The sequence below is a fragment of the Mus pahari genome, chromosome 16 (genome assembly GCF_900095145.1).
Source record: "Mus pahari chromosome 16, PAHARI_EIJ_v1.1, whole genome shotgun sequence".
Classification (NCBI taxonomy): Eukaryota; Metazoa; Chordata; class Mammalia; order Rodentia; family Muridae; genus Mus; species Mus pahari.
Window position 1 is genome coordinate 69,302,940 of NC_034605.1, and position 21,085 is coordinate 69,324,024.

General features: G+C 40.2%; 1 protein-coding gene across 1 annotated transcript in view; it reads right to left on the minus strand.

Moving 5' to 3' along the window:
* The window catches only part of LOC115065605 (zinc finger protein 420-like), a 21,862-nt gene extending 10,104 nt beyond the window's left edge, over nt 1-11,758 (minus strand). Inside the window, exons 1-2 of the mRNA XM_029547272.1 lie at nt 11,678-11,758; nt 4,531-4,657 (exon numbers count right to left, since the gene is read on the minus strand). Coding sequence (XP_029403132.1) covers nt 4,531-4,657; nt 11,678-11,683 — 133 coding nt within the window. The 5' untranslated portion in view covers nt 11,684-11,758. The remainder of the gene's footprint in view (nt 1-4,530; nt 4,658-11,677) is intronic.
* Between the last annotated feature and the right edge of the window lie 9,327 nt (nt 11,759-21,085).

Below are 21,085 nucleotides of genomic sequence, written 5' to 3' on the forward strand. Positions count from 1 at the left end.
AGAGGCCCCTTGGTCTTGTAAACTTTATATGACCCAGCACAAGGCAAGGCCTGGGCCAAGTAGTGGGAGTGGGTGGGTAGGGGAGCAGGGGCGTGGGTGGGGTATAGGGAACTTTCAGGATAGCATTTGAAATTTAAATAAAGAAAATAATAATAAATAAACTAAAAAAAATAGTGGGAGACTTCAAGACCAAGTTTTACCAATTGACAGGTCATCCAGACAGAAAGTAAACAGAGAAATAATGAAACAAACAGATGATGTACCTACTATGGACCTAGTAGATATCTACAGAACATTTCATCCAAACAAAAATTCCTTCTTCTCAGTACTTCATGGCACCTTCTCCAAAACTGACAATACAAAGTAAGTCTCAACAAATACAAGAAAATTAAAATAAACCCTGTATCTTATCAGAACACCATGGATTAAAGTTGGACTTCAACACCCAAAAACAACATAAAGCCTACAAACTCTTGAAAACTGAACAACTTCCTACTCAGTGACAACTGAGTCTTGAAATAAATAAAGCAGGAAATTAAAGACTTTGTAGAATTCTATAAAAATGAAAGCACAACATTCCTAAAACTTATGGGATACTATAAAAGCAATGCTAAGAGCAGTGCTAAAGTTCAAAGCACTAAGAACCTTCATAAAGAAATTGGTAACACACTGGCAACTTAACAGCACAAGTGAAAGTTCTAGAACAACAACAACAAAAAAGCAAACACATCCAACACAAATAGATGGTAAGAAATAAACTCCTAGCAGAAATACAAAATAAAATAAACACAAAAAGAAAAGTACAAAAAAAAAAAATCAATATACCCAGAGTTGGTTCTTCAAGAAGATCATCAATTAAGGCAGACAAACCCTTAGCCAAACTAACTAAAAGGCAGAGACAGAGAGAGAAAGAGAGAGAGACAGAGACAGAGAGATTACTACATTAACAAAATCAGAAATGAGAAAGGGGGACATAACAACAGATACCAAGAAAATCCAAAGAATCATTAGGTCTTACCTTAAAAATCCTGTACTTCACAAAACTGGAAATCAAGATCAGGTAAACAATTTAAATAAACCTATATCCCCTAAGGATATAGAAGCAGTTGTTAAAAGTCTAAAAAAACAAAAAACAAAAAAACCCACCTAAAGCCATATGGTTTTAGCACAGAATTCTGTGAGACTTTCAAAGAAGTGCTAATTCAACACACACAAAACAGAAACAGGAGGAACATTGCCAAACTCATTTTATGAAGCCACAGTTACCCTGATACCTAAACCACAGCAAGATTCAACCAAGAAGGAAAATTACAGAACAATTCAGACCTTATGACCATTGACGCAGAAATACTCAATAAAACACTAGCAAATCAAATCCAAGAACATGCCACATACATCATCTACGAAGATCAAATAGACTTTATCCCAGAGATTCAAGGACCATTCAATATATTAAGATTTGTCAACATAATCCAACCTACAAACAAACTGAAAGAAAAAAATCTACATGACTATCTCATTACATGCCCAAAATGCCTTTGACAAAAATCCAACACCCTTTCCTGATAAAAGTCTGGAGAGGTCAGGGATACGGGATGCAAGACTAACCACAGCATAGGCAATGTACAGCAAGCCAAAAGCTAACATCAAATGAAATGGAGAGAAACAAAGCAATTCCAATAAAATCAGGGAAAAGACAAAGCTGTCCACTTTCTTTATACCTAGTCAGTATGGTACTTGAAGTTTTAACTAGAGTAACAAAGCAACTAACAGAGATGACTTCAAGCCTTTGAAGAAAGAAATTGAAGATATCACAAGATGGAAAAATCTCCCATGTTCATGGGTAGGTAGGATTAACACAGTAAAAATGGTCATCTTACAAAAATCAATCTATAGATTCAACAAAATTCTCATCAAAATTCCAATGCAATTTTTACAGGCCGTGAACGAACTCTGAACTCCATATGGAAAACCAAAAAACTCAGGATAGCTAAAACAATCCTATACAATAAAAGAACTTCTAGAGGTATCACCATCTGTGATTTCAAGATGTACTACAGAGCAACAGTAATAAACCACATTATATTGGCACAAAGATTCACAGGTTGATCAATGTTTGGTCAATGGCATTGAATTGAAGACCTAGAAATAAACCCACACACCTATGGACATTTGAGTTTGACAAAGAAGCCAAAACTATATAATGGAAAGAAGAAAGCATCTTCAACAAATGGTGCTGGTCTAACTTTATGTCTGCATGTAAAGGAATGCAAAAGATCCATATCTAACACCCTACACAAAACTCAAGTACAAATAGATCAAGAACACCAACATAAAACCAGATAGACTAAATCTGATAGAAGAGAAAGTGGGGAATAGTCTTGAACACATTGGTACAAGAGACAACTTCCTGAATAGAACACCAACAACTCAGGCACTAACATCAACAATTAATAACTGGGACCTCATGAAACTGAAAGTTTCTGTAAGGATAAAGGCATCATCAATAGGACAAAATGGCACCCTATAGAATGAGAAAAGATCTTTACCAATCCTACATCCAAGAGAGGGATTATATCCAAATATATAAAGAACTCAAGAAACTCAAAATCAACAAACCAAATAACCCAATTAGAAAATGGGGTACAGATCTAAACAATTCTCAACAGACGACTTTCTAATGGATAAAAAGCACTTAAAGAAATTTTCAACACCCTTAGTCATCAGGGAAATGAAAATCCAAATGACTCATTCTGGCCGGTGTGTCAGAATGGCTAAGATAAAAATCTCAAGTGACAGCACGTGCTGGAGAGGATGTGGAGCAAGTGGAACACTCCTCCACTGCTGGTGGGAGTTCAAAGTAGTACAACCACTTTAGAAATCAATTTGGCACTTTCTCAGAAAATTGTCAATAGTTTTACGTCTAGGTGCAGCTATGCCACTCCTGGGCATACACTTAAAAGATGTTCCACTGGGCAGGAGAGATGGCTCAGCGTTTAAGAACACTGACTGCTCTTCCAGAGGTCCTGAATTCAATTCCCAGCAACCACATGGTGGCTCACAACCATCCGTAATGGGATCCGATGCTCTCTTCTGGTATGTCTGAAGACAGCTACAATGTAGTCATATAAATGAAATAAATCTTTTTTAAAAAAAAAAAAGTTCCACCATACTACAAGGACACTTGCTCAACTGTGCCCACAGCAGTTTAATTTGTAAAAGACAGAAGCTGGAAACAATCTCGATGCCCCTCAACCGAAGAATGGATATAGAAAATGTGGTACAATTACATAATGGAATATAACTCAGCTTTTTAAAATAGTGACATCATGAAATATATGGAACTAGAAGTGTTTTTCCTGAGTGAGGTAGCACAGATCCAGAAAGACAAACAGGGTATTACTTGTGGATATTAGCTACAAAGTACAGGATAGCCATGCTATAACTCACAGGCTCAAAGAAGCTAAGTAAAAAGGAGGGTCCTAGAAGAAATGAATCTCACCAAGTAGGGGAATAGAATACTCAGCAAGGGTAGATGGAGGGAGGGAACTGGATGGTGGAAGGGTTGCTGAGAGGAGCAAGAGGGAAGGAGAGAAAACTAGAATGGCTGTGGGGAACCTATGAGAAGAACCAGAAACCTAGGACAATGGAAACTCCCAATAATCTATGAGGGTGACCCTAGTTAAGACTCCTAGCAGTGGTGGCTATAAAACCTGAAAGAGCCATCTTAAGAAACCAGAAAAAGACTTCTAATGTAGGGATTGGGACAGCAATCCAGCCACAAAATCTTAGGCCCACAATTTTTCCTGCCTACAAGAGGTAAAGATGGAACAGAAATTGAAGGAAAGCTTTAAACCAATGACTGACCCGGTGTGAGATCCGTGCCTGGCACAGTTAATGATATCTGTTACACTTGCAGGCAGGAACCTAGCATAACTGTTACAGAGAGGTTTCACCCAGCAGCTGATCAAAACTAATGTAGAGACCCACAGCCAAACATTATGTGGGGCGTGGGGAATCCTGTGCAAGAGAGGGAGGAAGAATTGAAGGAGCTACAGGGGTCAAGAACATCACAAAAACAACCCTGTAGAATCAACTAACCCGGACCCATAGGTGCTCACAGAGACTGAACTGCCAGCCAGAGAGCATTCTTGGAATGGAATGAGGCCCTCTGCACATATATAATAGCTGTGTAGCTGGGTCTTCATGGGAGGCTCCTTAAGAGGGAGCAGGGGCTGACTCTGACTACCTGCCTACCTTTTGATCTGTTTTCCCTAACTGGACTATCTTGTCTAGCCTCAACAGCAGAAGATGTGTCTAATCCTACTTCAACGTGATATGCCAAGGTAGACTGATATATATGGAAGGCTTCTCCATTTGTAAGAAAGAGGGAAGTGGAGGACTGAGGGGAGAGCAAGTAAGAGGGAGGGGCTGGGAGGAGAGATGAGGGGAAGCTGTGATCAGGATGTAAAGTAAAACAGAAGTAAGTTTAAAAAAAAAAAAAGACTTCTCAATGGAAGGTATCCTCACCCAGGAACACAAGGTTGCTGTAATTCTCTAGCATCACATCTCTGTACAGCTTCCACTGAGCAGGGTCCAGGCATTCACACTCCTCTGCAGAAAAATCAATGGCCACATCCCTGAAGGAGAGCAGTCCCTGAAATAAAAATAAATGAACAATATATGTTAATTGAGATTTACTATCAATATAAAACTAAATATGTGGTTGAAAACATTTTTCAATTTCACACAAGATGAAAGAATAGTACAGTGAATGAGATTCTTTTACACAACATCGTTCATATACACTATCCATCTTCAAGGGAAGAGAATAACACATGCCCTAATGGACACATATGGATGTTATGTTTCATAACTGACAAAAGAGAATAACAACATTCCATGCACTGTATGGTACTGTATACATCTCCTGTAACACTTAGATGTACACTGTACACAGGAGAGTTACACTGAGGCAGAGTGACACTTCTCTACTTACATGTGAAATGACAGTGAAGATTCTGATGCAGTAGACCCTGCCTACATCCTGAGTCTAGGAATATGTAACCTCTTCAGTACTGCGGTAAATAACAGTGCACCAAGAGACACTTGTTTGAGTATCCAAGGGGGCAACAATCTTCCAGTTCCTTCCAAGGGGGGAAGAACTTACAGATAAAAAGGAACTGGAAGACTTTTTATACATTTGAAAAATATAAGTACAATGCTTTTTAAATATTTAAAATACATTAGATATCATTTTAAAGTTTTCTTTTGTCTTTCTTCTTCTCCTCCTCACCCTGGCCCATTTAGACAAGTATTCATGTATGTGTTGGGGAGACATGGAAAGGCTCAAAGAAGGCTCTGAACAGAAGTCCTTAGGGTCTTCCTGGCTAGCAAGTCACCTATGTACCACTATAAAGTGAACCCAAGGCTAACCTGAAGCATCATTAGACCCAGACACACAGAATATGGAGCTGACTGAGGGGAGAACATGATCCCATGGTTGTTCTGAATTAACACTGAGATCTCACCATCTCAGAGTACCCACCATGTCATTTGTAACATTGAGATCTCACCGTCTCAGAGTACCCAGCACATTCATAACATGAGATCTCACCATCTCAGAGTATCCATGATGTCATTCGTAACATTGAGATCTCACCGTCTCAGAGTACCCACCATGTCATCCATAATTCTAAGCATTTCAACTATAAAAACAGAATGTTTAACTGAGGTACACAAGGTCAAGTGTTTGCCTTTGTGGAATCACTTCAATCATGCTGTTTGGAAATATTTTTGCTTCATGTTGTGCTAAAGAACACACTGTAGCCAGGCGATGGTGGTGCATGCCTTTAATCCCAGCACTCGGGAGGCAGAGGCAGGTGGATTTCTGAGTTCGAGACCAGCCTGGTCTACAGAGTGAGTTCCAGGATAGCCAGGGCTACACAGAGAAACCCTATCTCAACAAAACAAAACAAAACAAAACAAAACAAAACAAAACAAAACAAAACAAAACAAAACAAAAGAACACACTGTACAGTTAATATACACAAAGCTAGGAATTACTGAACAGATGTATTCAACACAACAACCAGTACAGGTCTGAATGAGAATGGCCCCTAAAAGTTCTTACGTCTTAATACTTGGTCCCCAGTTGGTTCCTTCTCTCTTCTCTCCTTCCTCTCTGTCTGTCTGTCTGATGGTAGTGTCTTCAAGGTGTTAGCTATCAGCTAATGCTCCAGGACCATTTCTGCCCAGCTGTTCTCATGCTCCCTACCATGATGGTCACGGACTCTAACCGTCTGAAACTGTAAGCTTCAAATAAATCTTTTCTTCTACAAGCTTCCATGATCAGTGTCTTATCACAGCAATAGAAAAGTGAGTAAGCCACAAACTCAGAGAGAGCTCTGTTGAGTGAGACAGAAATACCTGTGATTCAACTGAGACCAAGAGTTCTAGCCCTGGCACACATTCCCATCTCCATAGCTCACAATGGACTCCATAGCCATTTCTCTATAGTGAGAAGACTATAGTGCCACTCCTGTTTGCTTTCATGTTTTATTTTAATTGGGTTTTTTAGGGTACCATACAAAAATAATAGGTTTTATCATGACATCTTCATATACAGGCCATTATTCTTTCATTGAATTCATTTTCCTTCCCAATTCTTCAGTAAAAAATATTAGTTGAACTTTCCTTATTTAAAATCTGAGCATCTTGAGATACACAACCTTCCATATACGAGTCCACAGCTTATGCCACTCCCTTGTGCATTGGAGTGCTGGAGGGGTACATTTACCACAGTGGCAAAGCTACAGAGTGATATGCCCAGCAGCCCTCTTAAACAACCTCCAGCTGGCTCCCTTTCTTACCCCAGTTAGTTCTCACTTCTTTCACATTATATATCTATTCCACCCATTGTGCATATGGACCACATTTCCTTTGTCCGAGTGTCTGTTAATGGACCTCTATGCTGGCTTTACTCAGCAGTCATTGATTATAAAGCAGTTGCAAAGGGGATGGAGGGCAAGGGTCTCTCCAAGATATTGTCTTAAAATCCTCCAGGAACACAACAGGGTGGTAGAGCTAAGTCATTTAATTCTCTCACCTTCCATATTTTGAGAAACTTCCATACTGAGTTCTGTCAAGGCTACACATGTTTACATAGCAACCAGCAGTCAATGAGGTTTCTTCTTTCTCACACAATTTTGTGAACACATATTGCCGTTCATATGTTCAACCATACTGACTGGGATGAGAGAGTGTATTAAAGTAGCTTTAATCTGCATTTCTTTGATGGTTAAAACTTCTGAACACTCTAAGTATTTCTTGACATGTGTATTTCTCCTTTTGCAAAATGTTTATTTATTGGACATTTTATTCATCAAATAAATGGCTTAGATTTGGCCTTCTTAATTTCTGTATAACTTTTTATATATTAGTGCCCTGTCTGATGTGTCCTTAGCAAAGATTTTTCCCATTCTATAGGCTGTCTCTTCACTTTTGTCAAACTATTTAATTTCATATAATCATAACTGACAATTCATGGGACTATTTCCTATATTATTCTAACATGGGAAATCCAGTTTTCCCTATAGTAGCTATTAAAGACAGTGTCTTTTTTGCAGTGTTTCTGACAGCTTTGTCAAAAGTTGAGAAGTTTAAGTAACATGTTTATTCTGGGTCTTTTATCTTATTCCACTGGTATATATATGCATGTCTGTGTGTGTGCAGAATCATATTGGCTCTGTTAGCAGAGTTCTGCAGTATAGTTTGAAATCAGATATTATAATATTCACCTCATTGCTCTTTCTGCCAAGGATTCCTTCGACTCTTTGATAATTCTGTTTTCCTCTTATGTTTCCACATGAATTTTAGGTCTGTTTTTTCTAGTTTATGAAGAATGTCACTTTATGGGGAACTGGGAGTCAAACCCAAGACTGTATGCATACTTGGCAAACACTCCACCAACTAAGTGACATCACTAGCCTGAGTCTGTATCATGTCATCTGTGTCTACAGATTTATCCATTCCTTCTCAATTTTTATGATATGGTGAATGTAGCATAAGGAAAGGCAGATAATGAAGTGAGCTGTGTGTGCACATGCACACACACACACACACACACACACACACACACACACATACCACTCAGGCATTTTAGAGCTCAGGGGAAGAATTAAAATTGTAGTAATATATTCCTAGCCCAAGGAAGATACATGCTGCAGGAAAGAGTTCCTAGATATGAAACTTTCTGTGCTATGTATTTAGAAAACTTACTTGGTAATGGATAAGCATGTAGAGAAAGAGTCTGGAGGCACCATGGATCATAGACCCTTCTACTCATAAATCCCACCTATGAGTCAGAATCCAACAACATTCCTAAACCTTAAACGCTGAATGTAAATATGTGACTATAGCCAAGAAATTGCCAGTCTTAGAACACAAAAAGCAACAAGTTGATACTGTCAATCCACAGCAAGTGAGAGGAATTGAGCTGTGGAAAAGCATATTTGAGGCTGCAAGGTTTTATCACTGACCCCAGTGTAGTCCACAGGTCCACCCAACAGTATAAGTCACTTCCCACCTGTTTTAGTCAGGGTTTTTATTCCTGCACAAACATCATGACCAAGAAGCAAGTTGGGGAGGAACGGGTTTATTCGGCTTACATTTCCATACTGCTCTTGATCACCAAAGGATGCGGGACTGGAACTCAANCAGGTCAGAAAGCAGGAGCTGATGCAGAGGCCATGGAGGGATGTTCTTTACTGGCTTGCCTCCCCTGGCTTGCTCAGCCTGCTCTCTTATAGAANCCAAGACTACCAGCCCAGAGATGGTCCCACCCACAAGGGGCCTCTCCCCCTTGATCACTAATTGAGAAAATGCCCCACAGCTGGATATCATGGGGGCATTTTCCCAACTAAAGCTCCTTTCTCTGTGATAACTCCAGCTGTGTCAAGTTGACACAAAACTAGCCAGTACACCACCATTCCTTGTCTCCTGTAAGAATGTTCAGTCCTATATACTTACTGTTTCCCAGCACCAATGTGGTCCATCTCCTCTCTATCTTTTCCAGAGCAATGAAAATACTACTGCCAAGGCCATCCGTGTTTACCTGAATAAAATGGTACCAGAATGACTAGTTCTTGGTTGTTGCCCCTTTTTAGTCTGAGGGCACATACATATAGGGCACATGGCTCCTGCAAGACACTGGATTATTAATAAGGTTGCATTAACTTTATAATTACACATGAGACTATTTCTGATATTAGCAAACAAAACAGTAGGAATAATCAACAGTAATACATTACACACATATTTTTGCAGGAAGATGAACTTGATGGAATTAAATTTCATGTATTTACAGTTTTTACCACTTTAATAATCCATGGTCTAGGACAGACTTCAGATTTAGGTCAAGGACAGATTTAGACTATTTTCTCTGTTTGGTTAAGGATACTTGATTAAGTTGGTTACAGTTGTCTTATCTTTTTACACTAATAGGAATTTATTCATAGAAACCACTCTAGATTACTATAATCTGAACTCAGACCACACTGAATTTTGTTTTGAATTCTGAATGTTCACAACCTCTTCACAGTGAGGTCAATGTCACTGACTAAGAAACTACAGGTAAATGGGTGACTATATGCAGAAAGGAGAGTCTGAAGACTCTATGGATCACAACTCTTTCTATTCATGAATCCCACTGAGGAGAGAGAACTGCAAACATCTATGAAAAACCCTGAGTGGCACTGTGACCATACACCTGCTAGTTTGAGGTAAAAAGGCAGCAACATGTCAAAACACCCATGTTCTCAGCTCCCAGGCCCACAGCCAGACTTTATGGAGCCATTTCCTCAATTGAGGCTCCTTAGTAACCCTTGGCATTCGAACTTGAGAGCCAGCAAAATGCAATACATAGCTATGGCAAAGACACTCCTTGAGAAATTCACACCCACGCTTCCCGAGGTGCCTCATTCTTTCCCTGACTGCCCAATTCTGTTTTAATAAACTCCATCTCTGCTTCATCCTTGATCATCCCAACATTATTTTCTATGACAAAAAGCAAAGAATCATCTTTATGTGAGTGGAAGTCCCTAGTAGAGTAAGGGACGTTATCAGGCTATTGGTTGTGTTACCCACTATGCTACAGATGAAACGAGTTATATTTCCCATCTCTAAGAACAATGATCATAAATACCAATGCACATCAACAAATATTTTTAGCAGAATACAGTCAGCACTTAAGCTTTACTCCTGGAACATGGCCAAAACGTAAGAAACATCTTCATGTTATATAGTTTATTCTGATCTTAACATTCTACTTTTATGCCTTCATCCCTATTATATGCCTTTCTTCTCAAAATAAATTCTCTGGTTATGAGGCACCTTAAGAAATCCAACAGTTAATAAACAAACAACACTAACACTCATTATAAATGGAACATGGCATGATGTCTTGATCAATATTTAGCAAAGCATCCTTCACTGATACTTACAAATTAAAACATAAATATATGAGCATCTCCAAATTTCTTTTCTACATCTCAAATGTTGTTTACATACCCAGTGGAATTCTGCCACTTCCTAAACAAATTAGTAATTAGAGCCTGTCTTAACCAATAAGTTATGGCTTAAGAGTCATCTGAAAGAATACAGGTTTAAGGGGCAAGTCACAAAGGAAGAGGACAAAGTGACAGATGGCCATCTTCCTAGGGCACAGAGGAGTAAAGATACAGAACAGGAAAGAGCAAGGTTCCCCATACCTGTAATGCCAACACACAGGAGGAGGAGTCAGGAGGAAGGGAAGTGAACATCACTGTCAGCTACATAGAACATTTCAGGGCAGCCTGGACTACACAAGAACCTGTCTCAAAACCCCAATAAAAACACAAAAGGATGGGAAGAGGAGGAGGGGGGAGGTAGCTATGGTTACCTGCATAACACACAAATCAGTCAAAACTTCAACAGGGAAAGGGGAGGGGATCACAAGGCCCCACCCTTAGCTAAGGAGCAGTTGGAGTTCACTGAAAAAGCTTCGTTTTTAGCTTGGAGGTGTGGCCAGTGAGTGTCCATGTTCTAGGGGATGTCTTGCGCGCGCGCCCTCCCTTCCCTGTCCCATACACACAGGTATGTACACTAGAGCAACACTAAGTGGACTCAGTGAGTTATAAAACAAAAACAAAACCAGCAGAACAGGAAGTTGGGAGTGGGACATTTTGGGAGATACCTGGTTGTAGTGTTCCTGCAACACCTGGTACTGTTGAAGTGGGGGACAGTAAGGGTGGATTTGATGAGACTGCACTGTATATACATCTACTAAATTCCGGGTAACAGAAGCCATCGAGACAGTGTCAGCTAGTAAGGGCATGCTTCCACACCTCAGGAACAAGCTGACAGCAGATGCACCCTGCCTGGCACCCTTGTCCATTCCCAGGCTACCGAGCCAGCTCTCCGGCCCCAGAAGTGCAGGACAGGCAAGGGCAGCAGCACCTTAACAGAGAGGCCACTCCCAGCTCCATCCCCATGACTCTCGCTCCAGCGCTAACCAGCACCGGAAGGGCCCAGTCTGGGTCACCACAGCACCTCCCATTCAGCTTCTTCCCGCCTCCCTCCAAGGCGGACCCGCCCACCCCGCAACGTCCCTCTGGCTGCGCTACATCCTGGGACCAACCTCCATGTCAGAGATGCTACCCGAGCGCCCACAGGACCCGACACTGGCCCAACTTTGGAGAAGAGGGCCAGAGAGGGAGAGACACACAGGCGCAGAAGGAACACGGAAGCGCCTTTCCCAGAGTCCCTGTTTGTGACGTCGTCGCGGGCGAGACTACATTTCCCACAATTCTCTGCGAGCGAGTTTCACAAAGCCCTGGTAGGGGATTTGAAACGTTCCTAAGTTACTGGTAGGCTGTTTGCCAAAGAGAATGGGTAGAAACAAGCCACTTCTGCAGGTGGATGGATAGCCACAAGGAGTCAGGCTACCGCGTTTAAAATTTCGGATTTTCAAAATGAGATGTTTGAGTATGAGTTGAACCTTTGACAGTAATGTTTATTATGTGTACTGGATACTTTGGGTCAATATATATTGTGATTTTAAAACTCAACCTGCTTCCTAAAAAATGTTTTGTTTTTGTTTTTCTTTGGTTTTTTGTTTGTTTGTTTTGTTTCCCCAGACAGGGTTTCTCTGTATAGTCCTGGCTGTCCTGGAACTCACTCTGTAGACCAGACTGGCCTCAGAAATTCGCCTGCCTCTGCCTCCCAAGTGCTGGGATTAAAGGCGTGAGCCACCACGCCCAGCTGTGAGCCACCATGTGGGTGCTGGGAATTGAACTCGGGACTCTGGAAAAGCAGCCGGTGCTCTTAACCGCTGAGCCATCTCTCCAGCTCCCAGACCCGGTTTTTGACAAAGCTATCAAAAACATGTACTAAGGAAAATACCTCTTTAACAAATGGCTCTTAGAAACCTGGATTCCACAGAGCAAATGCAAGTAGATCCACATCTCTAACCCTGATGAGAAAAATCAAAGATACAAGATTTTAAACTCTTAAATTACAGGGTTACGTAACCAGATCTCACCAGCATAAGAGCTGATCTCTCGACCTGACAAATGGGATCACACGAAATTAAAAAAATTCTTCACAGCAAAGGAAATAACACCAGCATGAATAACAGGTAAAAGAATGGTGAAGATTTTTGGCCACTATATCAGATAGTTTAATACAGAGGGACTATGGAGAGCTACAAAAAATTTCACATCACAAGGCAAACATGGATTCAAAAAAATAAATAAATAATGAGCTAATGTTCTGAGAAGACAGTTCTTAAAAGGAGAAGTGAAAACAGACAATGAACATGTGAAAAAGTATTGGTCCAAGTAACTGGAACTTCAAACTAAAGATGCTTGTATAGAAGCGAGTGTGGTTTTACATGTTGAAAATCCCAGATGTTGGGTACTGGAGACAGGAATAGGAGTCCAAGGTCACCTATAGACATATAGAAAGTTTGAAACATGTTTGGTATACATGACGCCCCACTCAAAAACAAAACAGATTCAGAAAACGAGATCACAGAATGTATATGCTTTAAGTAAAATTGCATACTAAAGTGTTATGTGTATCTTTTGCTACCCCACCTAAGCTCGGGGGACAGGCAGTGCTATCAACCCCTCACCTAGAGAATACTGGATCTTTGGATAAAAAGACACAAGACATACAGAGCAGTTTATCTTAAACTGTCTTTGCTAAATCAATGACAGGGCACTGCTAAACCTCAAACTCAAACTGTTCTAGAATTCAGTTGTGAGGCAATGGGCTATGCACAGACAGCCTGGACTCCAGTCGAGCTGAGGTCTTGAAACCTGGTGGGACCGAGTGGGTAGGAATTTCCACCTACATGGGACAGAAGGTGTTCGAGCATGTCTCCTGGACCCCTGGCCCTTGTCGAAGTTATCCCCACAGACTATCAGTGACTATCAGTGACACAGACAATGTCCCAAGCTTCTGGCATTCTGGCTAGACTCCGCCCCACAGTTACCTAGCAACAGAAAGATAGCCCAACCCACTATAAGAGGGGCTGCTTGGCCCCACCTTGCTCTCTTAAGCTTTCACCTTTCTTACTCTCTAGCTCTCTTTCTCTTTCCCTTCCCCTCTCTCTCCATGTGGTCATGGCCGGTCTCTCTCTTTCTACCTTCTCTCCTTTCTCCCTGCCTTTCTAGAATAAAGCTCTAAATCCATAGACGGTCTCTGATCATAAAGGCCTGCTGTGCTTGAATGATGAGATAGGCTTTCTCCTAATGAGCCACGTCTAACCTCCAGAAGGCCTTCCTGTGCTCCAGCCATGGACCTGACCAAGGACTCTCGCCGGCATAGGAACCATCCAGTGCCCCCTCTCCCCCTGCCCTTTCTTCCCTTCATCCCCAGGGCCTTGTGTCACCCTGGGGCCCCTATTCTGTTCTCAGCTCCTCCACCGTATCCAGTGTGGGATGCCTGAGACTGAGAACCTGGTACCTGGGCTGCCTCTTGTCCACCACCCACCGTGTGGGGTCAGTGGCTTAACACAGCCAGATGCCCACCTGGGACTGCATGGAAAGCGTCCCGCAGTCCCTCTGCGTCTGACCACCCAGAGCACCGAAACTCTGGCAGGATTCAGGTTCTCTCCTACTCCCCTCTTTCCCACACATCCATGGCCCCACATTTGATGATGATTTTTTTTTTTGTAAAAAAAATAAAAATAAAATTACTCAATGGTAAACTAAGTTGATCGTGTCAAACATAACAAAACAACATAACAAAAATGACTGAAATAATGCAGGGCAAAATTCAGCAATACCTACAGAAAAAGGAGCCATACTAATATATATGTATGGAAAGCACTCAATATCAGTCAAGGAGATTGATCGCTATAATAATTTACAATCTATAACACGGCAGCCTGAAGGATCCTAAATGTTTTTACCATGAAAATCCCAAATGTTTGAGGAGCTAGATTTGCTCATTGTATTGATTATATAACTGACAACTATATTGGATGCACATCCTCCAGCATGTGCAACTACAGTGACTATGGTTCACCTAGGAACAAGCACTTAAATGAAGAATAATATGAATATCTAAATAAAACTACCGTTGTGTGGGGGAAATTGAAAGTTCGAATCAGCAATTTAAATTTCTGGTAAGATGAAATTAAGTGGGGAGAAAGGAGAAAATGAGAGCCACAGCTGATTCTGAAGGAGAGTGGCAGTGTCATACATATAGCTGGAGATCAAAAGGAACAGCCAGAGAATGTAAAGATAGGTAGGAAGGGAAAGATTCTCTTCATATATACGCTCCGTGCTTTCTCTGGAATGACAGCACCGTTGTCTTCATATTGCACGCAGAGTTCATGCTATTTCTTCATCACATCCTACCTTTCTCAAAAAAGCAAGAACCTCATTCTGAGATTTTCTACTTGCTATGAAAGATTATTTTGTTTCTGTTGTTTCTAACAGTAATGTATATGAAGCTTTCCAAGTGTTCACCTCTACATGGTATCTCATAAGCGTATTATCTCATAATACGATGTATTTTGCCAAATGAAAAGGATTTTTATAATGAGACATAATAATAAATGAATGTGTATCTTAGTATGTTCACTCTGGTGCCAAAATTTAAAAGTAATTCTGATAACCATTAAATAATTTTTTTTTTTCGAGACAGGGTTTCTCTGTGTACCCCTGGCTGTCCTGGAACAGTCTGTAGACCAGGCTGGCCTCGAACTCAGAAATTCACCTGCCTTTGCCTCCCAAGTGCTGGGATTAAAGGCATGCACCACCACGCCCGGCACCATTAAATAATATTAAACACTATTAAAAGTACATAATTGGTAAAATAAATCTTTTTTTAAAAAAATGGGTTTTTTTTTTCCTTCTCGCTTTGTCCCCGCTTGTTCTGGCCCCAAGATTTATTTATTTATTATATGTAAGTATACTGTAGCTCTCTTCAGGCACACCAGAAGAGGGAATCATATCCTATTACAGATGGTTGTGAGTCACCACGTAGTTGTTGGGATTTGAACTAAGGACTTCCAGAAGAGCAGTCAATTTTTTTTTTTAACTGCTGAGCCATCTATCCATCCCCGGTAAAATAAATCCTACTTAATGAACTCTTATAAACAATGTATTATGTAATACATGACTAATAATAGCATTAGAACTAACATTAAAAGATTGAAAAAGCAAAGAAATTTAAAGCTCATTTATCAAAGAAATGAGCTCTATGAAGATCAGATGTGTGTGCATGTGTTTCAAGATATGTGTTTGACTGATAAGGAGATGTTAACTATTTCTAATTTAACTTCTACTATAGCAGTTCTATTCTCAAGTTTCTTCTTAAAAGAAGTTTCAAGAGTTCTCTCAGAGCTAAAGTTCATCATATTATAATTGAGTATTTCAGCCAATGTGAATAACTACCAGAAGTGTGTGTATTGTTAGGCTAAAGAGGTTCTACTGTATGTTTTTATTAGAATTTGACATAAAATACTAGCCCCCAAGATATGGTCGCCCGAAGATAGTGAATTCTCATATACACTAGATTTTGTTGTGCAAACCTTGTTCCCAAGTTAATGGATCAATAAAAGGCTAAAGCATGTGACTGGGCAATACAGAGAGAAAGGCGGGACTTGAGGATCAAGTGAGGGGTCCCAGGGGAGACAAGGGGAAGAAGAGAAAGGGGACGAAGAGAGGAGACTGCCATGTGACGATATGCCCAAGAGCACGTGACTAGGAGAACACACAAGTAACAAGGGCCACATGGCTGGGGTGTAAGTTAGACCAGTACATGAAGTAAGGTCTTTGTATAGGCTAGGCAGAAGACATAACTCTGTTTACAATTGGCACCTAGGTTATGGCAGTTAAAATCCCAGCTTAGAGCCTGAAAAGGCCCCGGGTGAAAAGCGGAGAGATCTTAGGCTAGCTAGACAACAGGCCTAGTCTCTTCAGAAAGAACAAAAGCAGACTAAAGCCTCAGGGACTCTACTCGAGCTAGTCCTGAGGCCTTGGCTGAGGGCTTGAAGCCACACAGAAGTATGGCTGTTGGAGAGGCCGGACCAGACCTGGCAGTTGGGCAGCCTTCTGTACTTGAGCTGAAGGGGACAAGGATGGCTGCCATAGACACATGCTGGCTTGAGGAGCCTGCAGACACACAAAACTTCAAAGGGAACATTTCCCAGGTGCTGCAATAGGACAAAAAGTCCTCCAAACATCTGAACTGGTAAAGTATTCAGTTTTAAATTGGCAGTTTGAAGTCCTTACAGAGAGAGCCAGAGATCAAAAGGAAAAATATTTTCCATGTTAAAAATGAAAAACACTACAGCAGGAGGCGCCTGGATCTTGTATAGTCCTGGTTTTAGTTGTCACCATGGAGCTAGTTACAGTATGTTCAGTCATGATCACAGCTTTCTATGCCCTCTCTAAGAAAGTGCAGAATAAAGCAAGACTTAGGTATGAACTGAGAGTTGGAATGCTAAATTACAAGCGGCAAAATTAGTAGAAGGGGAAGGCTCTTCTTAATAAAAAAATGGAAATTGACGGCAGCTGGGACCCAGAGCTCTTTGGCTGAGATGTTTCTCAGCTTTTTCTGCTAAGGGCGAGCCAATACAATACAGCAACACCTAAATTCCAAGGAATAACAGACAAGGTTTGATGCTACATCATGAGAGAACACAACTGGCCCCCAAACTTAGTTTTCTTGCTTCTTTGCTTGATTTTTTTTTTTTTGTTTGAAAGTTTTTGCTGTACACTAATAGTAGGAAATAGAAAGGACATTTTTATTGTTTGGTATTACTAAAACAGGAGGGTTTTTAAAGATTTTAAATAAATCCAGAATGTCACTACAGTTCAAATTTGTTGTTTTCTTATAAGGGGTTACAATGATTTGGAGTTGAGGCGCAAAGGTGGCGGCAGCACTTGCCTTTAACCCCAACATACAGGGAGACGACAGTGTGGTCTGTACAATGATGTCAGTGCGGGACCCACAGCTGGTAAGATATAGCAATTGCAAACAACAATCTAAAATCCAAAATGACACATATTTTCCTTAAAGGTACTATATAGGTCTTTGGTTAGTAATAAATAATAATTTCCTTAGTGATCTAAAAGATAAATATACATCAATCTTAAATTTTCATAAAGAAAATAGAAATATAGGTATATTTATCCACATAAGGTATACTTATTATTTCAATTTGAAAGATAATGCTTTTTTAGTTGCCAAAAAGAATGTTGCCCTAGGAAAGATATATTCTAGTAGTCAATGTAAGGACCCAGAGTTAGGGGTGGGCTAGGGTTGTTTTGGTTTTATCCAAAAGGAAGAGAAAAGCTATGTCTTCCATCCAAAATATTGGAAATAAGATGTAACTGGGGAAGTCCCCCTGAAGATCTTGGCTACAGAGACACAGAGGGAGATTAGGATGATCAATAATATAGGTAATATATATGCTGATTCCTGTATATGAGAACAGCTCTGAGACTGGCTGAGCTATGAACATCTACATGCAGTCAATAAATCTTATTGACTACGAAGTCCTTGGGACTCATACCATTCTCTTGAATGGCATAGGTAAAAATTTATATTACAAAGCCAGGTGCCTCCTCTCCCGCTGAGGCTGGGCTGCCTTGTCTGGCCTCAGTGGGAGAGGAAGCACCTAGCCACAGAGACTTGAAGTTCGGGGGGGGGGTGTATACCTAAGGGGGCCCCCACCCACTTAGAGGAGAAGAGGAGCAGTGATGGGGGGTGGGGGAAGGATTTTGGGAGGGGGGCAGTGAGCAGGATGTAAAGTGAATAAGTTAAAAAAAAATTAAATTTTAAAAAATAAACAAAATTAAAACACTTAAAAATTACATTGCAGTTTGCTTACAGTCCAAACTAGCTTAAGAAAGACAAATGCCTTTCACCTGTTCAAAGAACAAGGAATCTTCATTAACTGATCTGAGTACCTTGCCCATTCCATACATAAATGCAGAGCTGTATATTACTTGTGAGACTGTTATGTTAAAAAAAAAAATGAGAACCAAAGAACCAGCCCTAACAGGCTAGCTCGGGGATGCTCAAGCACCGGATGCTGCCTCAGAATGCCTCAGTGCTGTTTCCTCAGGAGACATATTCTGTAATAAGAGTAATGAAGCTTCCAGAACAGCTCCAGGGAGGGCTGTTGACCCCAGATGACCTCAGTTCATTCAGCCTTTCGAACTGAACCACCCAGGAAGGACTTCAATGAAACCTGGCACTTTCCCATCCCACAGAGACTGGACAACAAATGATACAGCTACTTCTCCCAGGATTTGGCCACTATCATAATTTTCTTAGGGTCTCCAATTTTCATATAGTCCCCAATTTTCTTAGGGTCCCCAAAAGAAGCCCTAACCCCTAAACAGCAGGAAGCAATTCCAAGAGGTGGCATGGACGATTTTTGGTTGTCCTGTGGGATGATTGATGCTTGTTGTGATAAAGGGGTTGGTTACAAGTTATTAAATGGTCTTGGCTCAGGAACAAAACAATAGAAGGTTAAACTCAGGGTTTCTCCCTCTCTCTTCTTTATTCTTCTCTTTCCCATGTAAGGAGAGTAGGTTTGAAAAGAATAAGGGGATACAGGAAATATTATAGGAAAGACTGGGGATTTAGGGATATTATAGAAATAATAGGAAAGAGAAATAATTATTGAATTTACTCTGAAATTAAAAAGCATTTTGTAGCCATGTTACACAAATATAGATCTTTGTATATTGGTTCAATGTTGAGACAGTATTTATGTTACACTGGCATAGATCTTGTATATGGATACAAAATTGAGGTTATATTTTGTTACAACATACTATATATACATGTTTCCAACTTTTATTTGAGGTATTGTACCTAGGTGATTATGAAAAATGCAATATTAAGTTTGAGTTCTTTTAAAAACTGCTATTATAATACGTTTAGGATATTTTAGACATACAAGTTAATAGTCAAACTCATGGTCATGTTCGATACCAGACTAGTTCATCAGAAGATATATATTCCTAGGTTGAATAAATAGTAAATAGCTAAACACAAGTTTGCCTATTCAAATATGTAATGGTTAGACAGATGGTCTTCAAAATCCTCAGAGATTATTGGATTTATTACAGAATATTGAATTTAAAGATGTTCTTATTAATTTGAGGTCTTTGACACTGAGACAATGTCAGCTCTACACAGTACCCACATTAGAATTGGAAGATGATGAGCATTAAAGAACCTCCATTTGGAGATAGATTCCATCACAGCAAGCTAGCCACTAGGCAAAGAAAATATGCTAACTTCATCTGCAGACAGAATGCAGTTTAAAATGGATAATTCTTGGGAGGCAGTTAAAGTCGACTGCAACCCTGCCAAGACAGGGTAAGGAAGTGCTTCATAATTCCTGCTTCACAAATATGTCTGTCAGATAAAATGGTCCAAAGGGTGAAGATAGATGCTCCAACGTTACAAAGAATTTTGGGGACTGTCCTGCCAGCCAGTCGCCTGACAATTCTATAGTTTTGGAAGTTGCTTACCTGTGCTTCCTACATACTCAAGTGTCTGATGGGGATCAAATCTAGGTCGTCATAATCTCACAATTAAACTTACATTACTAAGGATCTAAGAAAATGTTTTAGGTTCTAAGGAGATATTTTTAAGTTGGTAATAGCAAGTTATGAAAGCTAGAGGATTTAAATGCTTACACAGTTACTGGAAAAAAAAAAAAGATTTAAATACAGAACTCTCAACTCACCAAGACAGGATAGATTATAGAGTACTGTCTTAAGTTGCCAAATGCAAATAGACTGGACATTGTGAATGTAAATTATTACACCATAGATTTCAGAATTGTTTCATATTGTTCTTACTGTACAGTTTATTATTTTAAGAGAAAGAGCCTTTTTATTTAGACAAGAGGGGGCAATGTTGGGGTTGGTATGGTGCTGTTATATATTTAAATGCTAAAATGTGGACCCCAAGATCTGATTACCCCAAGATGAGTGAATTCTCATGAACTTCACTTTTGTTGTGCAAACCATACTCCCCAAGTTAATTGAACAATAAAAGGCTAAAGCCTGTGATTGGGCAATAGAGAAAGGCAGGACTTGAGGATAGACTGAGTGGTCTCAGGAGAGATCAGGAGAAAAGAACAGTATCAGGAGGGGAAGAGCCTGGCATGTGAGATGGACCATGAGCACATGGTCAGGAGAAACAGCAAGTAACAAGAAGCACATGGCTGAGATGTTAGATGTTAGATGTTAGAGTAGCTCAAAACCTGCCCAAACTAGGCTTACAGCTTAGAAGTAAAATACCAGGACTGTGTGTCTTTTATCCAGGCTATCTAGAACATATAATTATATGTTCTTTAACAAAACAGAAGAGTCAAAAAGGGCATAACTTTACTTATAAAGCACATAAAGTAAAAGTAATTATAAGTGGATGAATGCTATAACATAAATGATACGCTACAAATTACCTGAAATATATTAACATTAGGAACAGACTAAATATCCCACAAATCCCCAGAGATAAGTAATTAGAATGTTACCTAGGTACTTTATATTCC